Source organism: Haemaphysalis longicornis, unplaced genomic scaffold (assembly GCF_048455015.1).
Source record: "Haemaphysalis longicornis isolate Haplotype H1 unplaced genomic scaffold, Haemaphysalis longicornis Haplotype H1 scaffold_9, whole genome shotgun sequence".
Taxonomy (NCBI): domain Eukaryota; kingdom Metazoa; phylum Arthropoda; class Arachnida; order Ixodida; family Ixodidae; genus Haemaphysalis; species Haemaphysalis longicornis.
Genome location: NW_027526460.1, coordinates 5,974,596 through 5,999,438, shown reverse-complemented (window position 1 = coordinate 5,999,438; position 24,843 = coordinate 5,974,596). Strand labels below are relative to the sequence as shown.

The window sequence follows — 24,843 nt, the reverse complement described above, 5'->3', positions numbered from 1 at the left end:
CTTGCACTGGAGTTTAATATGGTTCGTCATCACCTATATTTTAAAGCAGAGTTAATAGGCTCTCTGTGGTCAGCAGCATATTTAATATCTGCGGGCCGAAAAAATGAAAAAAAAAAACAAAAAAAAAAGGATCATGAGTAGTCCCCACATATGACAAGGATGAAAGAAACATGCTATAAAATTGACAAGCTTCGTTACCAAGTGGCCAGGGAGACATGCACGTTCTCGCTCAAGAAACTCAGTACAAGCGATAGGTTTGGCGGAATGCTGTCACGGAACCATAGAGGTAAAACGTAAGTACCACAAAGCGATTTAGTAAGGCAATCCACTGGTTCTGCAACACTACAGTGTACTCGGTTAAAGGGACAGACAACCGATTTTTGTCGCGCATATGTTCTCTAGCTCACATGAAAGCCAGCGTTTTATATAGCCCAATAACCACAAGCAATTTCTAAACAAACTGGCGGAAACAATTTCGATTTGGCAGCAAACTTCCTGAAAACGGAAGGGTGGCGGTTCGTAGTGTCGAAACTTGGCACTACATTATGTGTCCCTGTCACGTGACCTGCAAACCTAGCAGCTACTGTAACTGCCTAAATGTTTATTTACGTATTGGAAACCTTTTAACACAAGTATTTGTACAAACTTAAATTGTGTATGTATTTTTTAGCATTATTTTGAAATTTTTTAGACACGCCGCCCGCCGCCGCTGGGTTGCTCTCAGTGTGGCTAACTGAGCCTCCATGCCCAGAATCAACGGCAGTGTTCAGTAAACAGACCCAGTGAAGGAGCTTTGACGATTCTGCCTGAGGCAAAGGCGTTTGTTCTGCCAAAATATTTGGTTTCAGTTTCCAAATACGCCAACGGCAGCTTAACAAAAAAAGGAACGTCGCGCCCGGGGAGAATCGAACTTCCCGCGTCCACAACGTGAAGCCAGATTCTACCTATCGTCTATCCCAACAGATGGCGCATTCATGCAAATTAGACTGTTGCATTAAAAAAACACATAAATGAACAGGAAAGCCTGCGATTCAAACTTTTTTAGCTGGGAACAAGTTTTTAAATATTGTTTTTTATTTCGCATACAGACAAAAGTATGTTGCCTAGCTACTCTATGTCACGGTTGCCAGCATAAGTTTTGGGAGGGACACATACGGCTCGTAGATCAAAAAATTCTATTTAATAAGTTCTAGGGCGTTATCAGCAAAACCGTTTCTCGTCAAGGTGCTTTAAGTGATGCCCTTTCATTTGGGATAGCGAATATATACTCGACAAAAATCGGTTGTCTGTCCCTTTAACCAATCCATGCGGCCAATGGACGAAACTCGACCTATGACAGTAACGTGAATACCATTTCACTCAAAAATTATATGTGCACTCTGGCACTGCACAACGCAGCATAGACCGAACTCGAGTCAAATCGCATGCTCAACATTATTACTCGCCGACATTTTATCACTGGCTGTGCATGTATTGGTCAATGATAGCACTGCAGTGAAGCTAAACGAGAGGATTGTCGTAGATCGTAGCTCTTCATACGCCGCAACAGAGAGCAGCCGAGGTCCTTGTAGATCAGCACAGCTCCACTGATCAAACCAGTTAACTTTGGCGACAGCAATAGCACCCACTTTCAGTCAAATGAAATCCTGCCCTCTTAGGCCTCCTCTACAAGAGGATTCATTGATTGTAGGGTTTAATGCACCGACGCAACACAGGCGATGAGGCGCACTGTAGTGGAGGGCTTCGGATTAATTTTGACCACCCGGGTATCTTTAACGTGCACCGAAACATCGACAAACAGCCGTTTTCACTTTTTGCCTCCACCAGAAAAGCAGCCACCGTGGACGGGAATCGATCTTCTTTACAAGATGGACGTGTCTGCAACATGACCTGGTAAGAACTATGACGCTCATTTGCAAGATGTGGGAAGCCTTAGCCACGAGTAAAGAAAGATCACAAAAAACTCCCCTAACATCACATTAATACTCGTGTTTATTGGGTTTCTTCCCCTAGCTAAAATTTTTCTGATCAAGTTGATTGCTTCAATTTATCTGTTTTGTGAACCAAAAAACGATGGTGTGCTGTTTGTTCACTTGTCTGCCCTGTAGACTTGTTTGTCTTGCCCAATTGCTTCACCACATTGTAATTCACCACTGTAATTATTTTAAAAGAAAATGTTGCTTTACGAGAACAATAGAGGTTAGAAAAAAATTGCACTATCACCACATTAACCTAGCAGAAATTCACACAAGCAACGTGTTTTCATTTTGCAGCCATGCCACAGTACCACCTTTTATTTCATTCAGTGCAACCAAGAAAAACAACCAAATGATGTACAATGGGAAGGTGAGAACGTCTTGCAATGATGTGGCCGCTAACCAAGTGGTGGTCAGTAGCGAGTGTCCAGCAGGGGCGGCCTGTCCAGGAGACCTCCAGTTGGCGGGCGCGAGCTTCTTGCATAGTCGCCGGACCCCCCATACGACCCCCCGTCGTATCCACGATCGCGGCCATAGCCCTCGTCGTAGTCGTCCGGGTAGCTGTGGCTCCTCCTCTCCCCGTAGCTGTCAATCCCAGGCCTGCGCTCGTAGTCGTCTCTCCGGTCAATGTAGTCATCTCTCCGGTCGTAGTCAGCCCGTCTGTCAAGGTGATAATCCGGCTCCAAGCTGTCATAGGGGGCTGGCCTTGCCTCCCCGAGTAGGGCGGGTCGCCTGGGTGCACGGTCCTCGTACGAGTCACCCAGGAGCGGCCCCTTGTCACGCAACAAGGGGGCCGGGTCCCGCGGCGAGTAGCCATCGTCCGGCCTGTAGCTCTCCCTGAGCGGGGGGCGATCCAAGTCGGAGGGGCCCAGTGCCCGCGAGCGGCCCAGGTGCTGGCTCAGCTGCTGGCTGAGCTCCTGGCTGAACTCGGGCCGGGCCAGGTGCTGCGACAGCTTGCTGATCTCCATGGCCAGGTCCAGCTGCAGCTTGGAGAACTGCTGCGAGGGCGCCCCCCCGTAGCCCCCTCCCTGCTCCGGTGGCGGGTGCGGGGGAGAGCCCAGCAGGCCGCGGCCGCCACCAAGGGGCTCCGCCAGAGGACGGCCCCCAAAGGTCGGAGAGGGTCCGCGCGGCCCGGGAGCCCTCCACGGCGCCTCGGCGGGAGAGCTGGACCAAGGCTTCTCCAGAGGAGCGGGGGCCCTGAACCGAGCGCCCCCAGGGGGCGGCAGGGCCCCTCCTGCACCGCCCCTGGGTGCAAAGCCCCGCGGACCGGGGCCCTGGAGCAGGGCTCCACCGGGACCCTTCTTCCCGGGCAGCAGCGCCTTCGCTTGCGACCGGTCATTCTGCATCGGGAGACAATCGAAACGCCCAGGCTTCCACAGGGTGAAAGAGAGACAGGGAAAATAGAAGAAGAAGTGGCCAAAGGCCCACAATTACTCGGAACAATTATGCAGACCTGTGCTAATGGCACAATGCAGTGCAGTGCTGCTGATGTAGTGCAATGGGAGCTGGATCTAGATTCTGAGCACAACTGACAGCTGCTTCGCACACAGGCTGTCACTCCCCTGGCCGTGAACTACAGTTGAACCTCGCTATAACGAACACTGATATAGCGAATACTCTCTTTGGTTGGTCACGTTTTATTTCAATAGCACTTATTCTTTTATAACAAAACTAGAACTGTGAGCCACGTGCGATATCGGATTTAACGTAGAAATATTAGACCAGGTTTCTGAGAAGCTACTTGGAAAAACCCTCCAGCATCCGAAACTGCAGAAGTATAAAAGCCCTTTAGTTCGTGGACACTGTGGAAAACTCCGCCCTGCTCAGTGCTGCAAGTAGCCACCAGATGAAGGTCACATCCTTCATCAAATAAAGACTCGGGCCTGTTTTGTCAAGTGACCCTTGTTTTGTTGTAATTTCACGCACTCATGTTCTGGCTCATTCAGCTTGAAATGCAACAAGGAGAAAGCTAGTGGGTTTGAAGCCTAAAAAGCGTGTTATTTATCGAGCATTTTTGCGCGAGCCTGATTGTCGATTTGTTACAGCCGATTTTTACCTCTACTGTTATAATGAATATCGCATATAACAAACTAATTTGCTGTCCCGATAAAATGTTCTAACGAGGTTCGGCTGTACTTCTGAGGAGCCACCAAGACTAACCTACCACAACAGCCACAATGTAGCACTTCCCTGTAGTCACACGGGAGTTAAACCCCTGGCCAACGCAGCATACGCAGCAAAGGAGCTTGAAAAGGTCAAAGTAGTTGAACAGCACAGTCTCAGCTAGTGAGCCACTAAATGCCGTGCTGTACGGTCCACAAAAATATACCCCTCTGAATTTCAGAAATTAACCTTCTATGACCACTTGTAATCCTCTTTGAACACTTGGGTAAAGTAACATACAGTAGAACCCTGCAATAACGAAACCTGCGAGGAAAGCCAGAAAATTGACTTTTGCGGGAATTTCGTTGCCGCGAGAATGAAACAAACGACCGGAAAATATGCCACAAACCAAAAATTTATTCCCTAAAGTCGGTTATATTACTTCATGAGCCTTACCTTGCAGCCAACGCCACAGTTCAGCTATTACTGTACTAGTGGTTTATTGCTAGTCGTCGTGCGCGCCCAAGAACAATGAGATCGTGTCAAACACATCCAAAACATTCTGTGGGTTCACACGGTTTTCGCCCTGGCCCTCGGCACTGAGTATGTCCAATCATGCAAGTGAAGGCCAGCTTCTTCTGTTTACGAACTTTGCCAGACAGAGTTGCACCTCGTTGCACCAATACTGTTTACAAAACTTAGTGAGCACCGCTTTCTCAAAGTCCACAAAGGACACAGCCATCACTGTTTTGTTTTGCGCACGTGCACCATTGAGAACTGGTGGGATCCTTGCTTTTCAAAATGGTTGAGCTAGCTGCAGGCGTTTCCAATCTCATCGGCGCTATCCTCCCTTGGGCCACTAACTTGGGCGATGATGGCTGCCTTATCTCGTAGCTATAAAAACCTCCCCTTTTGGGCTGGCGAAGGCATCTTACTGAGAGCAAACATGCCAATCGCCGCACATAAACAACAAGTGCACACACTGTTCAGCGGTAGTGGGCTAGAGTAGCCAAAGCCAAAGCCGCGACTTGAGTCACCAGGTGTCGCCCCCTGGTGGTGCCGCTGCGAGGCTGCTTCCACGGCTAAGGTTGCTACCACGGCCGCCGGCTGCGCGGTATTTTGTAAACAAATGTGGCGGCGGCCATACAAGTGTGCTATGGCTGAAGTTTACGCACTTTGAGTCCCCAAAAAATGCATTTGAGCACTTTTTGGACACAGTTAACCTCCAATGGGTAGGTAAAAGGCCGATCAACTTGCATCGAATTTCGTTAACGCGGGATCAGTTTCCAAAAACGTTTCGTTGCCACGAGATATAAAATACATGGGTGTCTATGGACGTTCGCCAGGGATGCGAACAAATTTCATTGCCGTGGGAATTTCGTACCCGCGAGATTTCGTTATTGCGGGTTTTGACTGTAGTACAAAGTGCTCATATGCCTACGAAGCTGCACAAAGCTTGCACTTAAGCCATACAGAAAATACAAGGGCTAAAACCAGATGTCCCAATAAATGCCTTACACTAGGACAGTCCCTGTAAAGAATGTTTACCGGCTTCTAGGGCCTTCGCTTGGTGACAAAAGGTGCATTTTTGCTTACACATCAACAGAATACCAAGAAACTCACTCGCATACCATTTTCGTCGTGCAGCACTACACAAGAACATGCCACTGTACAAAAGTAATGCTGAAATGCCAGCTGTATGTCAGGCATTTACAGATACACACACACACACATGCCTAGGGCATTTGAACAAGCTCTGCCAAATCTCTTTCGCAAACTGCGGCACCACAAAGCTTAGGGCAGAAAACTGCATGCACCAGTGCCGCTTGCCTGTGTTTATGTATTCGTCGCAGAGTACAGCATATTTGAGAAATGGATGCATTAATCTACTGATGCATACCAGCTCCCCACCCCAACTACACTACACAAGGTTTCACTCTGCATAACACCTGTTCACTGCCCCTATCCCATAATCATTCTCTTGAACAGCTGAGTGCTGCAGAGTGCTACATTTATAGGAGGGGGGGGCTTACCAAAAGTGAGGTACAAAGCTCCGCAACTGTGCGTCACCAGTGCTGTGATTCCAATACCTACAAGCGCAAGCAAGGTGCCTAAATGAACAGTGGCAGTACTTACAAACTTTTTCAGGCCCTCGAAATGGCGGTTACTTTCCAAGTGCTGGGGAGGGAGAGAAAAAAAGAAAGGCACAGTTGAATGTGTAAGCCAGGCTCTCGACAAACGGTCCCAGGCAGAGTGGGTTTAAGTGCTGGCGTGCAGTACATACCTGGTTGAAGACATACTCAGCGCTGAAGCCAACCTGGCACACGTAGCACCAAAACTCGCCACCCAAGGGCCCCCTCCTGGGCTGCTGCTGCTGCTGCAGGCCTTTAGCCTTTGGACCAGGCCCTAGGAAACAAAAATTTAAGTTTTTTTTTTTTTCCTTTCATCACAAATGACACACAGCCACACTTCTGAATCTTCTCCGTGTGTGCTCTTAGGTGAAAAGATTGCTTCATTGGTGAAATGGCTTTCGATGCTGCCCCCTCACTTAGCAAGTCTGCTCCTCTGTTCGGCGTATGCACCTAAAAACACCCAAAAAACTTTAGACCCATGGAACTTTGAATTATGGTCACCACTTTGGTTCATTGCCGTCATAACAAAAGCAATCAAGTTCTGCATAATACACACTAACAAGTGTAAGGGTTTTGCAACAACTTTGCTGGATCTCTACTAAAGTGTCTTTGAGATGCCACATCAACATTCCCTTTTATTTTTTGGACATTTATTATTACAGCCGGGACACCCGTCTTGGCCTACTTTTATTCCCATCTCTCATTAGCTACAATCCTGCTACCCTGATGGTCCACTGTTCCTCAGCTCTCATTACAGGCCCCTTTGGTATCGTGATGTACAAGGAACAAAAGGTGCTAGGGATGCTGCTAGGAGCTGTGGACTATGGCTACCAGCTCTTTTCTCAATCAGTGGGAAGCAACAATTGCATCTATTGCTAAGCAGAATCACAGCATAGCACAAGGGATTCATTTACAGGCTAAGTGCTTTAATGCAATGACAAATCCTCTGTTCTGTTGCAGTAGGAAACAAAGTGAAATGTGCAAAGCCTGTGTTGAAATAGTAACACTCACTAGAAGCAGCCAGCCGAAAAATATTTCTGGACATTAACAAATGCAACGATGACCCGAGCATCACAACGCCGGCGCACAACGCCCACGCCAGCTGTAATAACCCTCCAAATGCTCACGCACAGCAAGCTGCATGCAAGATAAGAGCAGAAAAGCCCGTTCAATGTCAGTCACTAATGTCACAGTATGGTTGTGCCTTTCCGTCCGGCCATTTCATCATATCAACGCCTACTCTTACATTTTCAAATGTGCCTACAAGAGAAAACGTATAGTATAAAATAAGAGCGATGAACGGAAAGGGCTCAAGCACCATTCCTAGACATGCATCTCCCACACGCAAGTGCCATTTGATTAGCTCGGTGCACCACGACATCCCTGCTGACATCGAGGCTCCCACGTACCACTCTCCAATCTAACTCGGGCGAGTTATCCATAATCGTGGTGCTATTTCCTGTGGCATACATTCGAAGCAAGCGTGCCAGCTTTTGTCTTGAAAATGAAATGAGTTCTGTTTCTTGGACGGCTACGCAAGTCGAAACTGATGAGGATTATGTCAGCACCGAAGAGTAGTTATTTCTGGACAAACGAAATTGAAACATGGCCAGACATCACCTGAAGACATGCACCGAGTACAGAGCGGAGGTCACCGCACCAGATGCAGTAAAAAATTCATGGAATCATAATGAAGGACCGCTGAATAAAAGCGCACGAGTGCCAATGCTGTAAGAATCTCACGCCAAAGAGGGGACAAAATTATATGCGAAGAATTGCAGATGAAAACGTGCATGCAATAGATGCCACAATTGTTGACTGCAGACCAAAAGCACAAGTGAGAAAATGTTTCCGTGCAGTGTCTAGGAATGCACTGCAATACACAGGACTACTGTGCAGATATTCACGACCGAGGACAAGACAGATTCACCACTACACACACCAAGACAAAGCAACACTTAAAGGACTGGACACAGCACAAGGTGAAAATGCTATGCTACCACTCTGTCGGCTATGAAGGCAAAAGCCACTGTTTTTTGAGACAGCCAAGAAATAACCCAATCGACTACTCGCAGAATGGCCAAACAGCAACAGGAGAGTATATGAAATGTCACTGGACTGCCTCAAAGAGGTAGAATTTAAAAAAAAGGGCGAAAACTGCCACAAGACAGTGCAGCTCCACCAAGAGAGCATACAGTCACACAAATCAACCATCGTATTGGCAAAATTGCATGAATTAAGCTTTCAACTGGTTTCTCAACCCCATTTTCTCAGGATTTGGCACTGTACGACTTTTCCTGTTTGCAAACTCGAAATTCAGGCTCAGCTGCACAAAATTTTAGTCTAATACAGATGCCATCAGTGCACATTTCACCACACAACTACTACCAATTTTCTTCCCCAATTTTATGAAGTTAAAAAAAAAAAACTGGAAGCTCAGTGGACCACATAGCTTTTTACCAAAAGTGCTTTCGGAGACTGCGTTAAAACTATACACAGACTGATCACAGGTTTTTTCCAAAAAAGGTACTTGTATTTTAACCATACCTATCAAACAACCTCAGATGCCTCATACACTCCGTAGCAACCAAACTGGCAACAAACCACGCAGTGAGCGACCAACCCACTTGGTTTTAAGCATAAAATACCTTTGACAGAGCCAAACGGAAGTGAAAAAACATTTCACGTGGCTGTGTACATGCATTTCTATAAACATACCAGCACAAACATTAAAAACAAAACACACTTGCCAGTACTGGGGACCCAATCTAGGGCCTTTGGGTTCCAAAGTGGGTATCGACCCCAACTCCACGGTGGTAAGAGTTAAATTTCGCCATATTCGGCACTAGTTTGGCATCACTATGAAGTCCAGGAAGATAATAAACCATCGTTCCTATAGACAGCCATCAATAAACTTGTACCACAAATCGCAAGCCGTTTCTAGATTATCTTAAGAATGGGCAAAAAAAAAAAAAAAAAAAAAGGAAAACATGTGGCCATTCAGGGGAGTGGCCAAGGAGTCAATAGCGCCCCACACATATGGCTAGAGTCATCTGGTGTCAAGTCAAGTTTGTCGGGCTTGGAAAAAAAAAACCACATCGTACCAACCAATGGCACGAACCCAAGTGGGGATCGGCTAAAAATTAATAACATCTCCCCATATTCTGCTACAAATTCCAGATTCTTCGCTTGCTGAGCAAAAGGGTTCAATTCTGCTCTTTAAGCACGACCAGACAGCTCTGCTCATTTTTTTATTCGCATGCCAGTTTACAAGACAAATGTGTTTGCAATCCACCAGCCCAGTACCATAAGTGGACGCTGTGACAAACAAATGCATCTCCATTATTTCCCTAAATACTGGCAAAGCATTTATTTGTGGCTTTGAATAACCCAGTGCGTCGGAGCCTTCCTCTTTATTCCAATTTCCGCCAGCTCCGGTTGAAGCTTTGCATTCTCACCGAGCATCTTCAGTTTAAACTAGAATCTTTCTGAGCTTCTTCAAGGTGTTCATGTGTCTGGGCTTTTTGTGCACACTTCCGAGATAAGGTTGCCCGCCGGCAGGCCCTTTTCAAGGGCACTGTCTACAACCGGGCCTTTGTCGTCGACTGACTGCAATGTGTCGGCGCCGTTATCTGAAATAAAAAAAGCAAAAATGTCAAGTTCAACATGAAATTGCGTGCCAAGGTCCGAACTCTTATTGGTTGGTTGGGGAAAGTCGAATAAAATTGTCGTAAATTTTCAGTAATTGCTATCATTTACACACAGTACTGAAGTGCTAGTGGTTCACGATAGGAGGACTAAGCCTAAATCAGACGCAAAGAGAATAACAAGTATGGGAGGGGGGTAATGAAAAAAAGAAAAACAGCAGTCAAGCATACTAAATTAATAGCAGCCTATCCAATGCATTACGAAGCCCCATCGTTTGGAAAGTAATGCTCTACAATTAGTTTTTTCACCAATTGTGACTAGAGTGAAGGTGGCTGGCAGCCCTCCCTAACTCCTGTCAATCCACTGGACTAATATTCATTCAGTTTGCAGTGTGAGGCCAACCCTGTTCGAAGAAGAAAAACATCCATCTTTTTTAATTTCCAGCAACCAGCCGTTCAAACTTAAGCATGACTGTCATTGGACAATTTGGTATTCTGTCCTGTGTACCCCTCCTTCCTTCGCTCGTCGTCTTGCTGCTGTTTTAACAGAATTAAAGAACAAGTTATTTCAAGAACTCCTGTGTTCTGCTCGAGCAAAGAACATTTATAGCATATTTGCAAGAAAGAAAAGAAAAATATCTTTCAGCTTATCTCAAAAACAATAGACCCAGAATGGCAACAAAGGTATTTCCACCTCTAGGCAACATAACGGCCTCAAAGAAAAATATTGCAAATTGAAGCAGCACAGGCTCTTCGGACCACATGACTCTGTGGTGCATGCCCGACAGTGGCACTTTGCATACGAGCAACGCGCCCATTTCCCCTGCCTTCAAGTAAACTTTTAAAGACGATAGTCTTTCTTGGGCTACTTAAACCCAGAAATTTTGGTCTGTCTGTATGTCTGTATGTCTGTCCTTCTGTCTGTCTGTGACTCGATTCAGCCACCCGGCCAAGTAAAAGAATGCCTGCGCAATAGTCTTATATAGTCATAGCTAAATGTGCCCGTCTAAGTTCGGTGTAATGTTCATACTTGTCAATATCGTTGAAGAACAACAAGACATTACGCATATATAAGGCAACAAATTAATAGTGAAGTGATATTTGCAGCGTTCCTTTATAAAAAATCGTACATGTTTGATTTTGGCGAGATTAGATACTTCATCAACTGAAGAAAAAAATATCACTCCGCCGCCACCTGCTGTCGCCCGCGCCATTAGCTTCTGGCGGCATTTGAAGATATCAAGTGGCAAGAGTTACGATAGGTTCCACTAGGCAGGTTCCACGTTCTGCTTAGAACGCACGTGGACTAGGGAAACGCGGTTCTATTAACGTTGAGGTAGGGCGCCTCGATTCACACGCGTCTTCGCCGTACGGCAGCGTTGGCATCGAGACACCCGGTTTGGAGCAGTGGAACACAGGAAATTTAAAATGATTTAAGCAAACCTTTGGCGTCTTTACCGTGGGAGGAGCACGACGCAACAGGAACAACATGAGAGGTGAGCGGGAAAGCGAAGGGAGGCATTTACTTGCAAAAGTCGACAAAGGCTATCGTCTTTTAACGACATTTGCAACGAAAGGAGCAGATACGCGGCCAATTTTTTTACTCAGACAACTAAGTTTTAAAATAAAAATTTGCTTCAATCCTCATAACCAGCGTGGCATATGGCAATGAAATTTTGTTACGCAGATGACAATTATCACAAGTGATGTAAACAGCTTGTAAAAAAAGGCACAGGCCACCAAAAACCGGCTTGAACTTATTGCCAGAGTTGAAAGCACGCTGGACAAAGTGACTACTCTAGAGTTATGAAACCTTCAGTATAAAGTGAAGCTAACCTACAACATGTTGCAGACCTCCTGGATTGGCGGCATAACGTAACTGTCGGAAATCAAGCACCGCGCCATCACCCCACTACTCAATACTGCTGGAATTGCCTAACAATTCAAATGTGGAAGGAGAGATGGCATAAAGCACATCGTCACACTGGGTTTCCCCATGTTCTCAACAAAAAATTCCCTTTGCAAAAAAACTTCTTTAACAAACAGCACTTTATCATGCCGGTATTTAGTCAGGATAGAGTACGCTACTTATGGGGGGCTGCACCGATCGCGTTAAATCTTTTATTTTACACCATTTGCACTGCCTTAATGGGAAGCTTTTTTTCTACACCGTAATACAAAGTGGCCAGATATTATTCCTATTTTTTGTTACCTTCGTCTTCATATTAACAGCCATAAAAACGGTGAACCTAGCAATGCATCATCAAATGAGCAGAAAATGCAGGACTGCATGTAAGAAAGTTGAAGGAATTATGCTTAGCAGTAAGTAACATCTAAGAACTTTGTCAAAATTAAGTACGACCATTGAAACCTTCGCAAAAAAAAAAAAAAAAAAAAAAAAAAAAAGAGAAAGGCTGGGAAGGCACTTTTGGTTAACAAAAGAATTTTCTGCACTTTACATTGGCCAAAAACAAATTCCCCCTTTCACCCTTGCACCCTGATTTTTTTCATATTGTAGGGAATTTCACACAAACCACAACAGAGTGCCACTGGCCCTAAATGGACACAGCGCAGAAAAGGTTAAGGTGAGTTCTAGTTACAAAGCAGACAAAGTTTGAACACACCTGTGCAGGAGACCTAACACGCCCTCTGCATGGTCAGCCATAGCCCGCTCCAGTTTCCCAACTGGTTTGGCGCTATAGCAGTGAAAGGCAGTCTTGGGCACAGGCCTGCCACTGAGCCAGCGAGTGGCTCAGTGGGGACAGGGCACCAGTCTTCCACCTGCAAAAAACAACACAGAGTTTAGGCAACCACAATGAATGGTGTTCAGGAGCACCATACACAACAAACTTGTAAGAACAACAGCACGGGATGGCTTCACAGAATGCAGTTACACAAATGCACACCTCAGAAGTTACAATTGTCAGAAACAGCAGCCCCATTTAAGTCTCTACAATGATGCGGTGCAAACAAAAACAGCAGTGAACTCTAGGCGCTTATTTCACAATACTAATACGGGTCACAGCTTGCTTGCGGACAGGTTAATAGCCTGGATTGAAAAGCACATCACACGTCAAGAAAATATCTTGAAGGGAGTGCAAACAATTCTTTATGGGAAATGCTTAATATTGGAGGATAGGTAATTTCAATTTCAAGATTGAATGATTGATTGGTGTTCCCAGGAAATAACATGGGGTAATGTTTCAAGATCAGGGTCAAAAGTGATGCGCAAGCAATAAATACGAAAGAAGAAAGCTACAGTAAAGCATTCCCACAAAGCTGTTGAATAAAAATTTGACCAGTATCAAAGCAAGTGAGGCAAACAGTTTGGGAGGTGAAGGCAATTATGATTACTGGTGACCTAGCACTACTTCCTTTTACTTTGGATAGGCCCCCCAGTTTCTAGCTCAAGCAAGTAACAAACTTGTTTATGAAAAATCTAATTCACCCCCAAACTTTTCCGACATGAACTTCATTAATTAAAAAGGCACTGCTCATAAACAAGCTTGTAACCAAAAGAAAAGCAATACACAAGCCCGTGAGAACCACCCTTGGCTAGTGTAGCCCCCAAGCTCACAAACTCCTCGGTCACAGGTGAACAAATCAAAAGTGCCACTTACTGCTTTCGTACAGCTCCCATTTTTCTTCAGATGATTCTTCCATTTTCATTCCATGCTGTTCCACACCATTTTCTTACTTCCATTAACTCACCTCAGCCATGCCACGGCAGAATTTTTTTTTTTAACTGCGCAGGGTCTCACTTGGCCATGCCACTGCTTGAGATAAATCCCTCCTCCTTTTCACTACCCCGCACTGCGTTCTTTGCAAACTATGAAATGTCCATTTGTTTTTGTTTTACATTTGAAGACTGGTCTTCCACTTGAGTGCGGCCCTTTTCATGGAGATGGCCTTGCTTCAAAAAGTGTAAATTCCTCTGCCACGTCCATCTTCATCAGAGCGCATCGGCTCAGCACCACAAGAAAATGGGAGAATGTTCAATCTCGGTTCCTCTTCCTCGTTGCACGCAACCCAACTGGCAGCCCTGTTGATGCCGAACCCAGCCCAGCCTCCACTCGCAGACAGCTTCCCCCCAGGTTGTGGCAGCAGTCAGATCCTTCCCTCCACAGTGCACTTTCAAATGTATGTCCTCAGTGAGTGGCCACTCCCCTCCATTTCCACTTCAGAGCGGCAATGACCTCTTTTTCAGTGCTTTCTTCAAGCCCATAGATTCTCCCCATCCACTGAGGCATGGTGGCAGCAATGTTTAGAAGTTTCAGAGGTTTTTGTCCACCTCTATGTCCTTGTCTTCAACCTTCGGTAAACAAAGTACCCACTTCGCAAACCGAGGTACTACGGCAGGCAGAACGTACAGTTCTCACAGCGGAGTTTCAGTTGCCTCTTTTCCAGCCACGCTGACCATCTCCATGTACCAGCTGTTACGAGGTGCAATGAAGCAAAAACGCAGGGGTGCCTGTGAGATGCGATGGCCATCTTGAGTGTATTTAACCCCTGGTGCACCAGTATGATTTAAAAAAAAAAAAGAGGCCTGGGGGGTGCCCCGCCCTCCCAAAGTTGACTTCCCCAAGCCCGCTCACAGCATAAGGTAGCATTAACCGGCGTACCACAAATGAGAGCATTGCAGCCAGCATGCACATGCACTGACACACTCATTTGTTGGGGTATGCATGCCTACTGGCCCTTGAAGCCTGCTATTGATCAGACTGACCAGTGATGCCACAGCTCAAAGCAAACTCGCAACCACACAGAATGCAGTGGCAGTCACTGCACAAGTCGCCACACTTGGAGGCCTGAGGTGGACGGTTGTGACCTGGGCGTGGCTTTTGTGAAGACTGCCAAGATTACTGCTGCTTGCCTGGTACAGCACACTTCTCACTCATTGCTGCCCGGTTTATGGGGCCCCAGGCAGTTCCTGGTACACGCTTTACTTTGTACACGCCACTTCATCCAAAGCCGAACGAGAAAACCTCCGTTTCAGAGAGAAGAAAAAAAATAATAATAATAATCTGCTAGCATACTACAAGCGGGCATTGCACACTTAGCATTTTTAATGCTACAAGCGTTACTGGTGTTTTTGGCAAGAATTTGTGTGCATACACAGCTCCAATCATAAACACACTACACTAAAATTTTGTAGATTAGGATCTCACAGGACTGACAAGAACTGTTCAAAGTACAGTGCAGACCATTTATAATGAAACCACTTATAGCGTGGGACAATATATAACATGGGTTTTTGTGACCACTAGCTTGCTTCCCACAGAACCCCATGCATAAGCACACGGCTTAAAATGCGGTTGCCCGAAGCCCAGTACAGTTTATATGCAGGTGGTTTTTTGGCGGGTCGTTGATCAACTGGCACAGCTGGGGCATCGTTTTGGGGTCGCAAGAAAGAAAGAAAAAAAAAAAAAAAAAAAAAAAAAACGAATCAACCATCTGATGTAGCGTGTACCCTGCTCTCATCTAACTTCGACACGAAAAAACCACAATTGCCCTTGCTTGACGCACCTCAGAAGATATCAGGCCACCCTCCTACACCCGCCCCAACCCCGCCACAAAACGTGCGGAAAGTTGTTTCCATTAAAACATTGTGCAGATAAGCAACTGCCCTTTCCCTTTCGGAACACATGGAGATAGCAGTCTGCGGCGCCAAAGGTTTCCGCTACCTGCACATTATGCTGATAAGCAAGCACCTTCCGCATTGCGAAGGCAAAATGGGAAGTAAAAAAAAAAAAAAAAAAAAAAAAAAATCCACCTTGCGTTTTGATCACGCTGCCCCGCGGCATCCTGGATATTCATAAACCCAGAAACTCAGCCGGGCTCCCTCAAAACACAAACACAAAGGAAGTTAAGCCACGCTCACAGTTTGCAAGACCATGCAGCAGCGGCTGATAGGGGAAAAAAAAGACGTACTGAAGACCATGCCAATGCTTTTAAGAGGCCTTCCTTTGAGCGACAATAAACAAAGAATGAATGAAAGGTACATAACGATGCAGTTGGATTTGTGCATGTTTTGTCTATAGTGCAAAACTGCTTAGAGTGAAGGTTTTTGTGGATCCATCAAATACGTTATAAGCAGTCTACACTGCAATCGAATTCGAGATTGTCTAACTGGAAATGGAGCTGGCCATAAAGTGTTTCCCACATGACAATGCCTTTATTCTGAGACATTGGTTTCTTGGCCCCCATCTGTAGGGAACCGTGTTTCTGAAGTTAAGCACATCGGCGATCAAGAATTGACATTTTAACAATCTCAAGAAAGCCCCCAACAAGTTTGTATGTCTACTTCAAGATATACCACTATCACGGGGTGTCCCAACTAACATGTACCAAGATTTTAAAAAAGAGCAATGATGTTACTCAAAGAGAACCTAGCGCATAATGTTTGCAGTACCGTGTAGTAGTGGCCGCTATGTTTTTTTGTGTTAATGAAATTTAATTAGGTAACTGTAATTAATTATCTAACTTGAGAAGTACTGTCCTAATCCTTAAAGTGTCAATGAAGCACTTGAAGGCACCCACGAGGGACATGTAACTGCGATATTTTCAGCAGCGAATTAATTGCGAACACTTTATTCTGACTTGGAAAAAAAAAAGTGAAAAAGTACCACATGACGGCGCTCCCGCCCGGATCATAAAGCAGTGCCCTCGAACACGCTGCCTCCAAGTTAACCAGAATGAAATAAAGAAAAGAAAGAAGAAATCACAACAGAGTTTGTGCCTTATCTGCAACACATGCCCTGCAAAACTTACTGTTGCTGCTCCTTCCACACATGCCTTTATCAAGGTGGTGCACTGTCTTTCGGGAGTGTGACAGGCAAAGCAGTTGCTTTCGATCAGCTTATTTGAGGGCGCTGGTTTACAATGCAGGGCTGGACCGCAGTCACGTGGTATTTCTCATATTACGGGGTTTCTTTACAAGTCAGAACAAATGAGTATGCGATTAGTTCATCGCTGAAAATACAGCAGTTAGATTTCCCTCGTGGGAACCTAAAATGCCTCATTGACAGTTTAATGATTGGGACAGTACTTCTTCATTAGATAAAATAATTAATTAAATCTCATTAACGAAAAAAAATTACTGGTCACTACTCCACTCTACTGGAAACATTATGCACTAGGTTTTCTTCCGAGTAACACCATTGCTGTTTTTTTTAATTTTGGTGCATGGTAGCTGGGACACCCTGTATATGCACAATGCCCCACTTTCTGAGGATTGTCGAACCAGGCAGTTGGACAACTCGTGACCCACTTTCACGGCAATAAAAAAGGGGAGTTCAAAACGCAGCCATATACCTTTCTCGTTTGCATAATGCATCTGTATGGCCAAAAAATTTAATTCCCTTTTTGTAGGGTGCTTAGTTGGACCGCTTGTGCATTAGCATGCATGCCTCATATTAAAAACTTTTCTATCACGAGGAAAACAAAAGTTACGTTTTGCTTTTACACAAAGTATAAGGTTAAGTTTTTTGCAATATACAAAAATGCAATGAAATTCATGTACCTATTATAATAAAACTTTCTAGAAGGGCAGGTTTAGGTTGTAATAGTAAATTTATTAGGCAAATACAATTTCCATGAAAATTTTTGTAAGGTTCATGAAGATGTGCCTATACCCCAAAAGAAAAATATCTAGAAGATACAGTATGCATGAGTACAAAAAGACAGTCCAAGCACAAAATGTTTTCAAGTTACAGAAAAAATTCTGATAACTGCAGTGCCAGTGGGGAACCAATTCTGGATTCCCTTCCTGGGCACAGCCCCTTCTTCATTATACAGAATTTCCGTGGGCATAAAGGACATACGACCCCGCAAATATCGATAAACTGTTCCAGCCAAATACTGACACGAACAAAACAGAGCAGGCAAGGCTTCCACCGATATTTGGAGCTGGTTTTGGCATCATTCAATCTCCCTTCCCTGGCCAGTCTGCTATCATAGCTGTCAGACACAAAGCTGCTTCACAAATTGGCTGTGGGTGGAAACTACACACGACGTTAGTGAGGTGGATGGCCCTGCCCAGTGCTTGTGTGGGTGACCATGTTGTCATGATTGTGGTTCGAGAGTCACTGTGACAAGGAAACACAAAGCGTCGCACCGAAAATGATGAAACTAGCTGTACAGCTGTCACAGTAAGCAGCGAGACATGCCTAGATGCACTGAGCTGCAAACAGAGCTGAATCCATCAATTGCAGGCTACCAACAATCAATGTGCTTACCTTGCTTTCCTCCAGTGGCATTCTGGAACTTGTTTCCAGGTCCAGCACCCTACGAGGGAAAAAAAAAAAAAAATTGTTGCAGGGCGTTGCACGATTTTGCCCTGTACCATGCCACAAAAACAAAGCAAAACCTCATTTCTACTTTGTCCCGCCCCCGTGTCATCTAATTTGTCGCAGTAAATGCAGCGCAATTCAAGATGAAGCAAAACCTCATAACTCTGAAGAACATTAGTTGTAGGCTGTTGGTCAGTTTTAGTGCACTGGGAAGGTACAAAGTGAGGAGCATGAACTCGCCATGGCATAATAAGTGACTCAAGAGTCACTAAACTTGACCTCTAGCAATCAATATGTGCACAGATCTGCTGTTTACAATAACGTGCTGGAGGCCGCCAGTGAACCCTCACTAAAAAACAAAAGCTCATTCCTTCTGTTAACAACCACCCCAAAAATTGGCCCAGCGGCCGGTGCACGTGTGTGCGCAAGCAAGCTTCTTCAACGATACCTGTGCAGACTTGCCGCCAGGTCCCGATGCTTGCTTGGACTCGGCCACGCGATCCTTGTGGCTCTTGCCCTTCATGTGCTGCGAACGAGCAGAGGCACGTTTTTGAAACAGAGCCCCACACCCAGCCGTACTAGCTGCAAGGCTAAGCAAAGCACAGGCCCCTCCACTCCCATCTCCCGCACAGGCAAGCTTCAACAGGCAGTGTCCGTAAGCTTCCTCCAGCCGCCGCATGGGCAGCACCCCAGTGAGATCAGAAATCAGCGACTGGCTCCAACATTTTATGTGGTTTCCTACCACTGCTGCACTGTTGCTCCCACAGTTTTCTTGGTAACTGATACTACAGAGGGGAAGCCTCCCATCATTTCCAGAAAAGAACAGCAGGCTGCACGTGTTCCTATACTTGGTGTTCACTACATCCCCAACAAGAAAGCAGTGCCTGTGACAATGACATTACTTGGCCCATCCAGTCGATTCTGCCATTTAAAGGGACACTGAAGCGATTGTAAACATTGAAGGATTTCTATGGCAAATTGTAGTCTGCAGTCTCTGGGCCATGTTTCGCCCACTCTCGCTGCGTTTACGCGGCTTTATTCCGTAGAAAAATAATTCGAAAATGCTGCCCTCCTCTCTGCATACTCCTTGCCGATTTCATGTGACGTTTCGTTTGATGTCAAAACAAGGTGGCTTGGTTTGACTGCGGTACTGCACGGCTCACAGACCCTGCGACAGAATCTGTCGGCCCAGAGTTTAGTCAGCCGGCCGACAGCGGGTCGTTGCAATTCGTTTGCTCAGTTGAAACTAAGCCACGACACCTTTGTGCCTGGAAGAATGTGCCTTTAGCTGGCTAGTTTACACACTGTATCAAGCTCTAAGTCCAAGTCACTCCACACAAACACACATGCGACGTCTCACTGGTACGCTACTATAAAATCTCAGGCTAATCTCAGGCAGGAGAAGAGTCAGCAAAGTTAATATAGGTACGAAGGAGTTAAAATCAACCGAAACTTTTATCGTACAGCGTAAAACCAAGGTGCGGGAAGCACATTTTGTGCTGGGTGAATTAGCACAGTGGTCAGCAGCACGACCACACATACGGAAACGCTTTTCCGCCTAGTAAATGCAGTCGCTAGAGGTGAGATATTTGTGGAAATTTGGGGGAGGCTTACTGCAAGAGTGCTATTTAAGAAATAGGCATCTGACCTGCTTGGAATGCTAAAACTAAATAAAAATGTACACTGGTTATGCATTACATCAGTGGTTCTCAGCCATGACTGCCCCGGGGACCCCTTTCGGGCTTACGGTATGGATGGGGGACCCCACGATGGAGCGTAAGTTGATCGGGTCCATATTGTGAAACAAGTTGTACTGGAAGCTATAAGTCTTCTAGGCACCCATATGCTGCTGTTTGTGTGTCTGTTTTCTGTCTTCTCATAGCTGGCGTGTTGTGCACAAATCAGATGTTAAAATATGTGCTACGTGGAGAAGCTCAACGTACAAGTAATGCGGCGGAGCCACCTTTTTGCATTGCAAGAAAATGCTGGCAAAATCGAGAAAAAAATGGCGGGGGAAAAGTTTTGTGGGAAGCTTTGCGGACCCCTGAAATGCTCTCGCGGACCCCCTGGGGTCCGCGGAACCCCATTTGAGAACCACTGCATTACATTATATACTGTATATTTCCGCCCCTGGCAGCGCTGGCTGAGTAGTCTGAAACACTAGGTGTATTGTTTAGAAATTCACAAGTTGGAATCCCCGATAGCGCATCTTTTCTTTTCTCTTTTTTTTATAAGTTGATTTATTTGTGTTTGGACAATGTTTTCCAAACTGAATTCACCAATTTTGCGCAGAAACGTTCATTGCTCTACGAGCGAGTTCGCAGAACGTGTGCAGACTGACATTGACGAACTGGCGAGTTCTCGTTGGCATGGTGTTGCCATAAGCACCGACTGCTTGCGGGCACAGTCCCAAATCAGCCGACCCTTGACCTGGAGTGAACACGCCTCCTACAATACGGGCACAAGTCAGGCAAGCTCCGAAGGCAAGGGTGGGGGGGAACGAATCAGATTTGAAGGTCACCGGTGACGTGGAGGGCACTCATCCACTGTGCACGCCTTGGCTAGTGATTGCTATGATTGAAAGCCGCGCTGGTAGGCTTATCTGGCACATTTTACAGCCGGCAACATGGCAGAAGCATGGCCCACCGATTGCTGAGATATCGAGAATGCCCAGCCAACAATAACGTCAGATGCCAAGTATGTTTCACAGAACCAAAACCGAAACTGGTACGAATTGTAACCTTGGACATCGCGCAATGACGTAGCACCTTGTATGGACGTCACTACTTTAGTTGGTGCGGCCACCGCAGACCGCACATGGTAGTTTTTCTTCTTTCAGGCCTTACCAAATAAATACCGTCTTTTTGACCGAATAAATGATGGGAAGTGTGTTTATTTGAGCCAGTCTACGCAGTGCAAGCAAAAACGGTAGCTTGGCCAATTCACTTCAGTGTCCCTTTAAGATAAGGAGGGTGAAAGGGGAGCCGTGGCAGTAAAGGGCCAACTGACTGGCACTGCAGCCTTGTCACAGCTATGCAGCGATAAAAGGAGATGAGGAGAAGACTTCTCCACGCTTAAATTTATGCAGTGCACCCTATCACTATTCCCCAGACAGCTACAAAAACAAAAATGAAAGTAGCATACCTCATTTTTCTGAAACTCTGAGTTGAGCTTGACGTTGCACACATTACAGGAGAACTTCTGAGCGGGGCCACCATCGGCAGCCTTGGGTCCACCTGGGAATGCCACAAACCCGTCAGGCCACAGATATTCACACCCTTCCCAGGACTGTTCACCTACCTTTAACTTCAACCTTACGCTCGGCTAAGTAAACGTCGCAGGAGAAGCATTCGCTGACTTTCCGCACTCATCCGAAGAAGTTGACAGCGAGAGCCAAATCGTGTTTGCACAGTGCTGACGAAACGCCCGGAGTGCCGTCGTAGTCATGACCAAAACGGGTGGCAAATGCTTACCTATCGTCATTTTTAAATTTTAATTATGCGCAACTCAAAACTGGCACGCTAGTGGCAGTAATGTCACGGACAAAGCGTCACATCAGGCCCCAAGGACACCGAAACAAATGCTATTTCTGCACTCTTTGTAACTTTGGAGAACTATGCCGCATCCCACCAGCCAAATGCTGCACCCACCCCTGGCAGAGGCACACAAACGAGAGAAAATCCACCTCCAGCCAAGGCTGCACAGCTTCCATCTACTCCAAGGCCAATCCCCCACAAGGGTACATGCCATGCACACGTATGTGGGTATGAACTTTTGACACCAGACGAACCTCTAGACCTATTTTGCAAAGACATTTTTTGTCCAACGCTGTTCTTAAACGAGGCAAAACTTGCAAAAAGTCATTATGTATTTCTGAACTCCTGGACTTCATAACAGCCAAAAGCCAACAAAACATGTACACCAAACTCCCATTACAGCGAGGGAGTCATGGTTGAGTGAAACTAATGTGGTATGGGTTCCATCGTACCCATTACTGGCAAATGCGTTTTCTTCCACGTGCATGCGGTCCTTTCCCCAGCAAGCGTCCCCCCTCCCCCTCGTACAGCCTACCGCTTCAGAGTAAACAAACAAACCAAAGCACTCAGCCAATTGACAAACTGCACAAAGCAACCTAGTCGCATTGGCAGAAAAATGCAAAGCCCCATTAAGGCACGATTGGTGCACGTCTCCATCAGCTTGATTAACACTGGCTTTCCCTGTGAAAGATGAAGAGTTATCATTGTCATTAGGATTACAACTTGCCAGGACTAGAGAGAAAACCCGATAAAAAACAAGGTTATCAAAATTTTACAACACGCAGATCGATGGTACAGCAATTTGAAACAGAAATAGGACTTGCCTATTATGCAGAACCTCATTAAGGCAGTATGTTAGTTTTAAAAGTAGGCACATTATTGGATTCCCCACATTTTCTGTTATGTTCTGGTTCGTTAAGCTGCGACATCCTGTCCACAGCATTCTTGTCTTCTCATCAGCTAAAATTAAAAGTTCAGCCATTTTGCTCAAGCTCGTGAAAATAATTCAGCAACATCTCTTGTTTTAGTGGTGAGCAGAGAGCAACGGTACAGCAAGCCTATGTGTCTAGTGATATTCCCACTCCCACATCTAACCACATCCACATTTAGCAGAAGAGTCGAGCTTACTTCTCGGCTGGCTTCTACTAACGTAGTCTTCCACCCACCAGTCATCCCGCGCACCGCAGCACAAACAAGTCAGCAGCTAGCGCTCAACGTGAGAGGATGTCACGCGGGAAGTCCTGCACAGTCGAAACCACTTCCTCCAGAGCTGCTGCAATGTTAGAGCTTAAACAGGACTTGGCGCTCGATGCAACGGCCTCTCCTAGTCTCTCTCTCCGTGCTCTGGAGGGGTCCACGAAAGGCCAAGAACTTGCCAGAATGTTCCAAGGCGGGACAGATATGGGAGGGGAGTTACCCACCTGGCTTTGGTTTCTTGGCTGCTCCACCTTCAGCCCCGCCAGCAGCAGGCCTCTTCACGCCCTGCAGCGCCGGCGGTCCCTACAGCCACAAGTAGATATAAAGAGAAGGCGTTGGCCCCCCGCACTTTGTGGGCTGGCAACAACTTTAGTTTGGGCAGAGACAAAATGTGCCATCCCTTGTTTAAAGATAAACCAACGCATTTGCAGAACTCTGCAGCAAAGGAAACCATCATTACATACACACAAGCAAGAAAAGTGGGATACCAGTGTCCCGCTGTCCTACAAGGGTAATTTATCTTCATTTATTTACTTTCTTGCTAGGGATACTGACACAGCGCCTATAAATGATGCATGACGCGCATGAGCATACGCCTTCTCTTACTACGCGAAGCAGGGGTCAAAGAGCAGCTGCTTTAAATACATGCCAGTTCCAACTACTCACACGAGATTAACTCAACAGCTGAAAAACACGGCCAACCAAATGACACCATGACATGATACTGGACCATGAACTCCTCCAAGAAAGCAGCATCAAGCCCTACACATTGGTCTGCTGCTTAGCCACCCCAACTGACATTGGAGTTCAGCTTCACATGTGGCAGCTTTCTTGATTATCGCTCGACTTGTACTGACGGACCAATTTCTCATCTGTACTTAATCGTAGGAGATTTAGTACCTCAAGGATGGTACCCCTGCAGAAATAAGTCACCTACTTCATCATTATTTTAGTCCTCATTAAAATGTTTCCCTGCAGGTGAATACAGTCGAGCACGGATATATCGAACACGGGTATATCGAATTATTGTCTATATCAAACTCATGAATTATCCCCTTGAAAATTCTGTGTAAAAGTATAGGAATTCGTATGTTTATATCGAACGGTATTTTTCCCGACATTGGGTATATCGAACACCGCACGAGCTGGAAGGTGCTCTTCGGCGGTCGCTGCACCCCCGATTTCCGCGGTCGCTTAGTGCCTTCGCCGAAACCCGACAGGGACAGAAGCCGGGGTGTCGGAGCGTCATGCTTGCCTTCTCATGGATAACTGCTCGGACAACCAAACCACCTGCGAGCTGGACAACATCGTGCTCAAGTTTCTGCCTCCGAACACAACAGCCAGGCTGCAGCCGCTCGACCGCTCGACTAAGTCGTTCAAGGTTGGGTACAGGAGGCGACTCCTCGGTAGGCTTTTGATGAACCTCCGCGTGGGCACCGAGCTTAAAGTTGACCAGCTGGGGGCCATACACATGATGACGGGGGCCTGGAACAGTGTAAAGCAGAGCGTGGCCAACTGCTTCCGGAAGGCAGGCTTCGTGACGGCCGAACTTTCGGAAGCTTGCGAAGACGGCGACGACGACGAATAGGGCATGGACGACACGTTTCGCAAGCTGTCGTCCCTTTTCCCGGCTGCTGTTCTCGCCAGACTGTCTGCCGGCGACTTCGTGAACGCTGACAGCAATGTTTAGGCTGTTGCGAGCGTCGGTGACGAGGATATCGTAGCTGCGGTTGCAGGAACCCAGGCTGATAGCTCGAGTGGCGAAGATCGTCCGGACGAGGATGCGGCTACACGATCGTACTCCGCCGGTGAACTGACGGCTGCGTTCAGCTTGATTCTATGTAGTTGCGGCGACATGGGAGGATCTGGGCTGTCACACCTGGATAGCCTCGAGAATATCGAGACCAGCGTCTTTAATTCCATGTACAGGACGAAGAAGCAGGCCAAGATCAGCGATTTCT

At 46.3% G+C, this 24,843-nt stretch overlaps 1 protein-coding gene across 2 annotated transcripts in view; it reads right to left on the bottom strand.

Annotated features, from left to right (window-relative positions):
• Window positions 1-2,259: 2,259 nt before the first annotated feature.
• Window positions 2,260-24,843, bottom strand: part of LOC144153002 (uncharacterized) — a 47,586-nt gene continuing 25,002 nt past the window's right edge. Inside the window, exons 10-16 of one of the 2 annotated variants that reach the window (XM_077684620.1) lie at window positions 23,107-23,185; window positions 21,294-21,385; window positions 18,598-18,675; window positions 18,096-18,144; window positions 6,364-6,485; window positions 6,216-6,257; window positions 2,260-3,316 (exon numbers count right to left, since the gene is read on the bottom strand). In XM_077684620.1, coding sequence (XP_077540746.1) covers window positions 2,390-3,316; window positions 6,216-6,257; window positions 6,364-6,485; window positions 18,096-18,144; window positions 18,598-18,675; window positions 21,294-21,385; window positions 23,107-23,185 — 1,389 coding nt within the window. In that variant the 3' untranslated portion in view covers window positions 2,260-2,389. The remainder of the gene's footprint in view (window positions 3,317-6,215; window positions 6,258-6,363; window positions 6,486-18,095; window positions 18,145-18,597; window positions 18,676-21,293; window positions 21,386-23,106; window positions 23,186-24,843) is intronic. The other variant, XM_077684621.1, reaches the window with a different exon arrangement.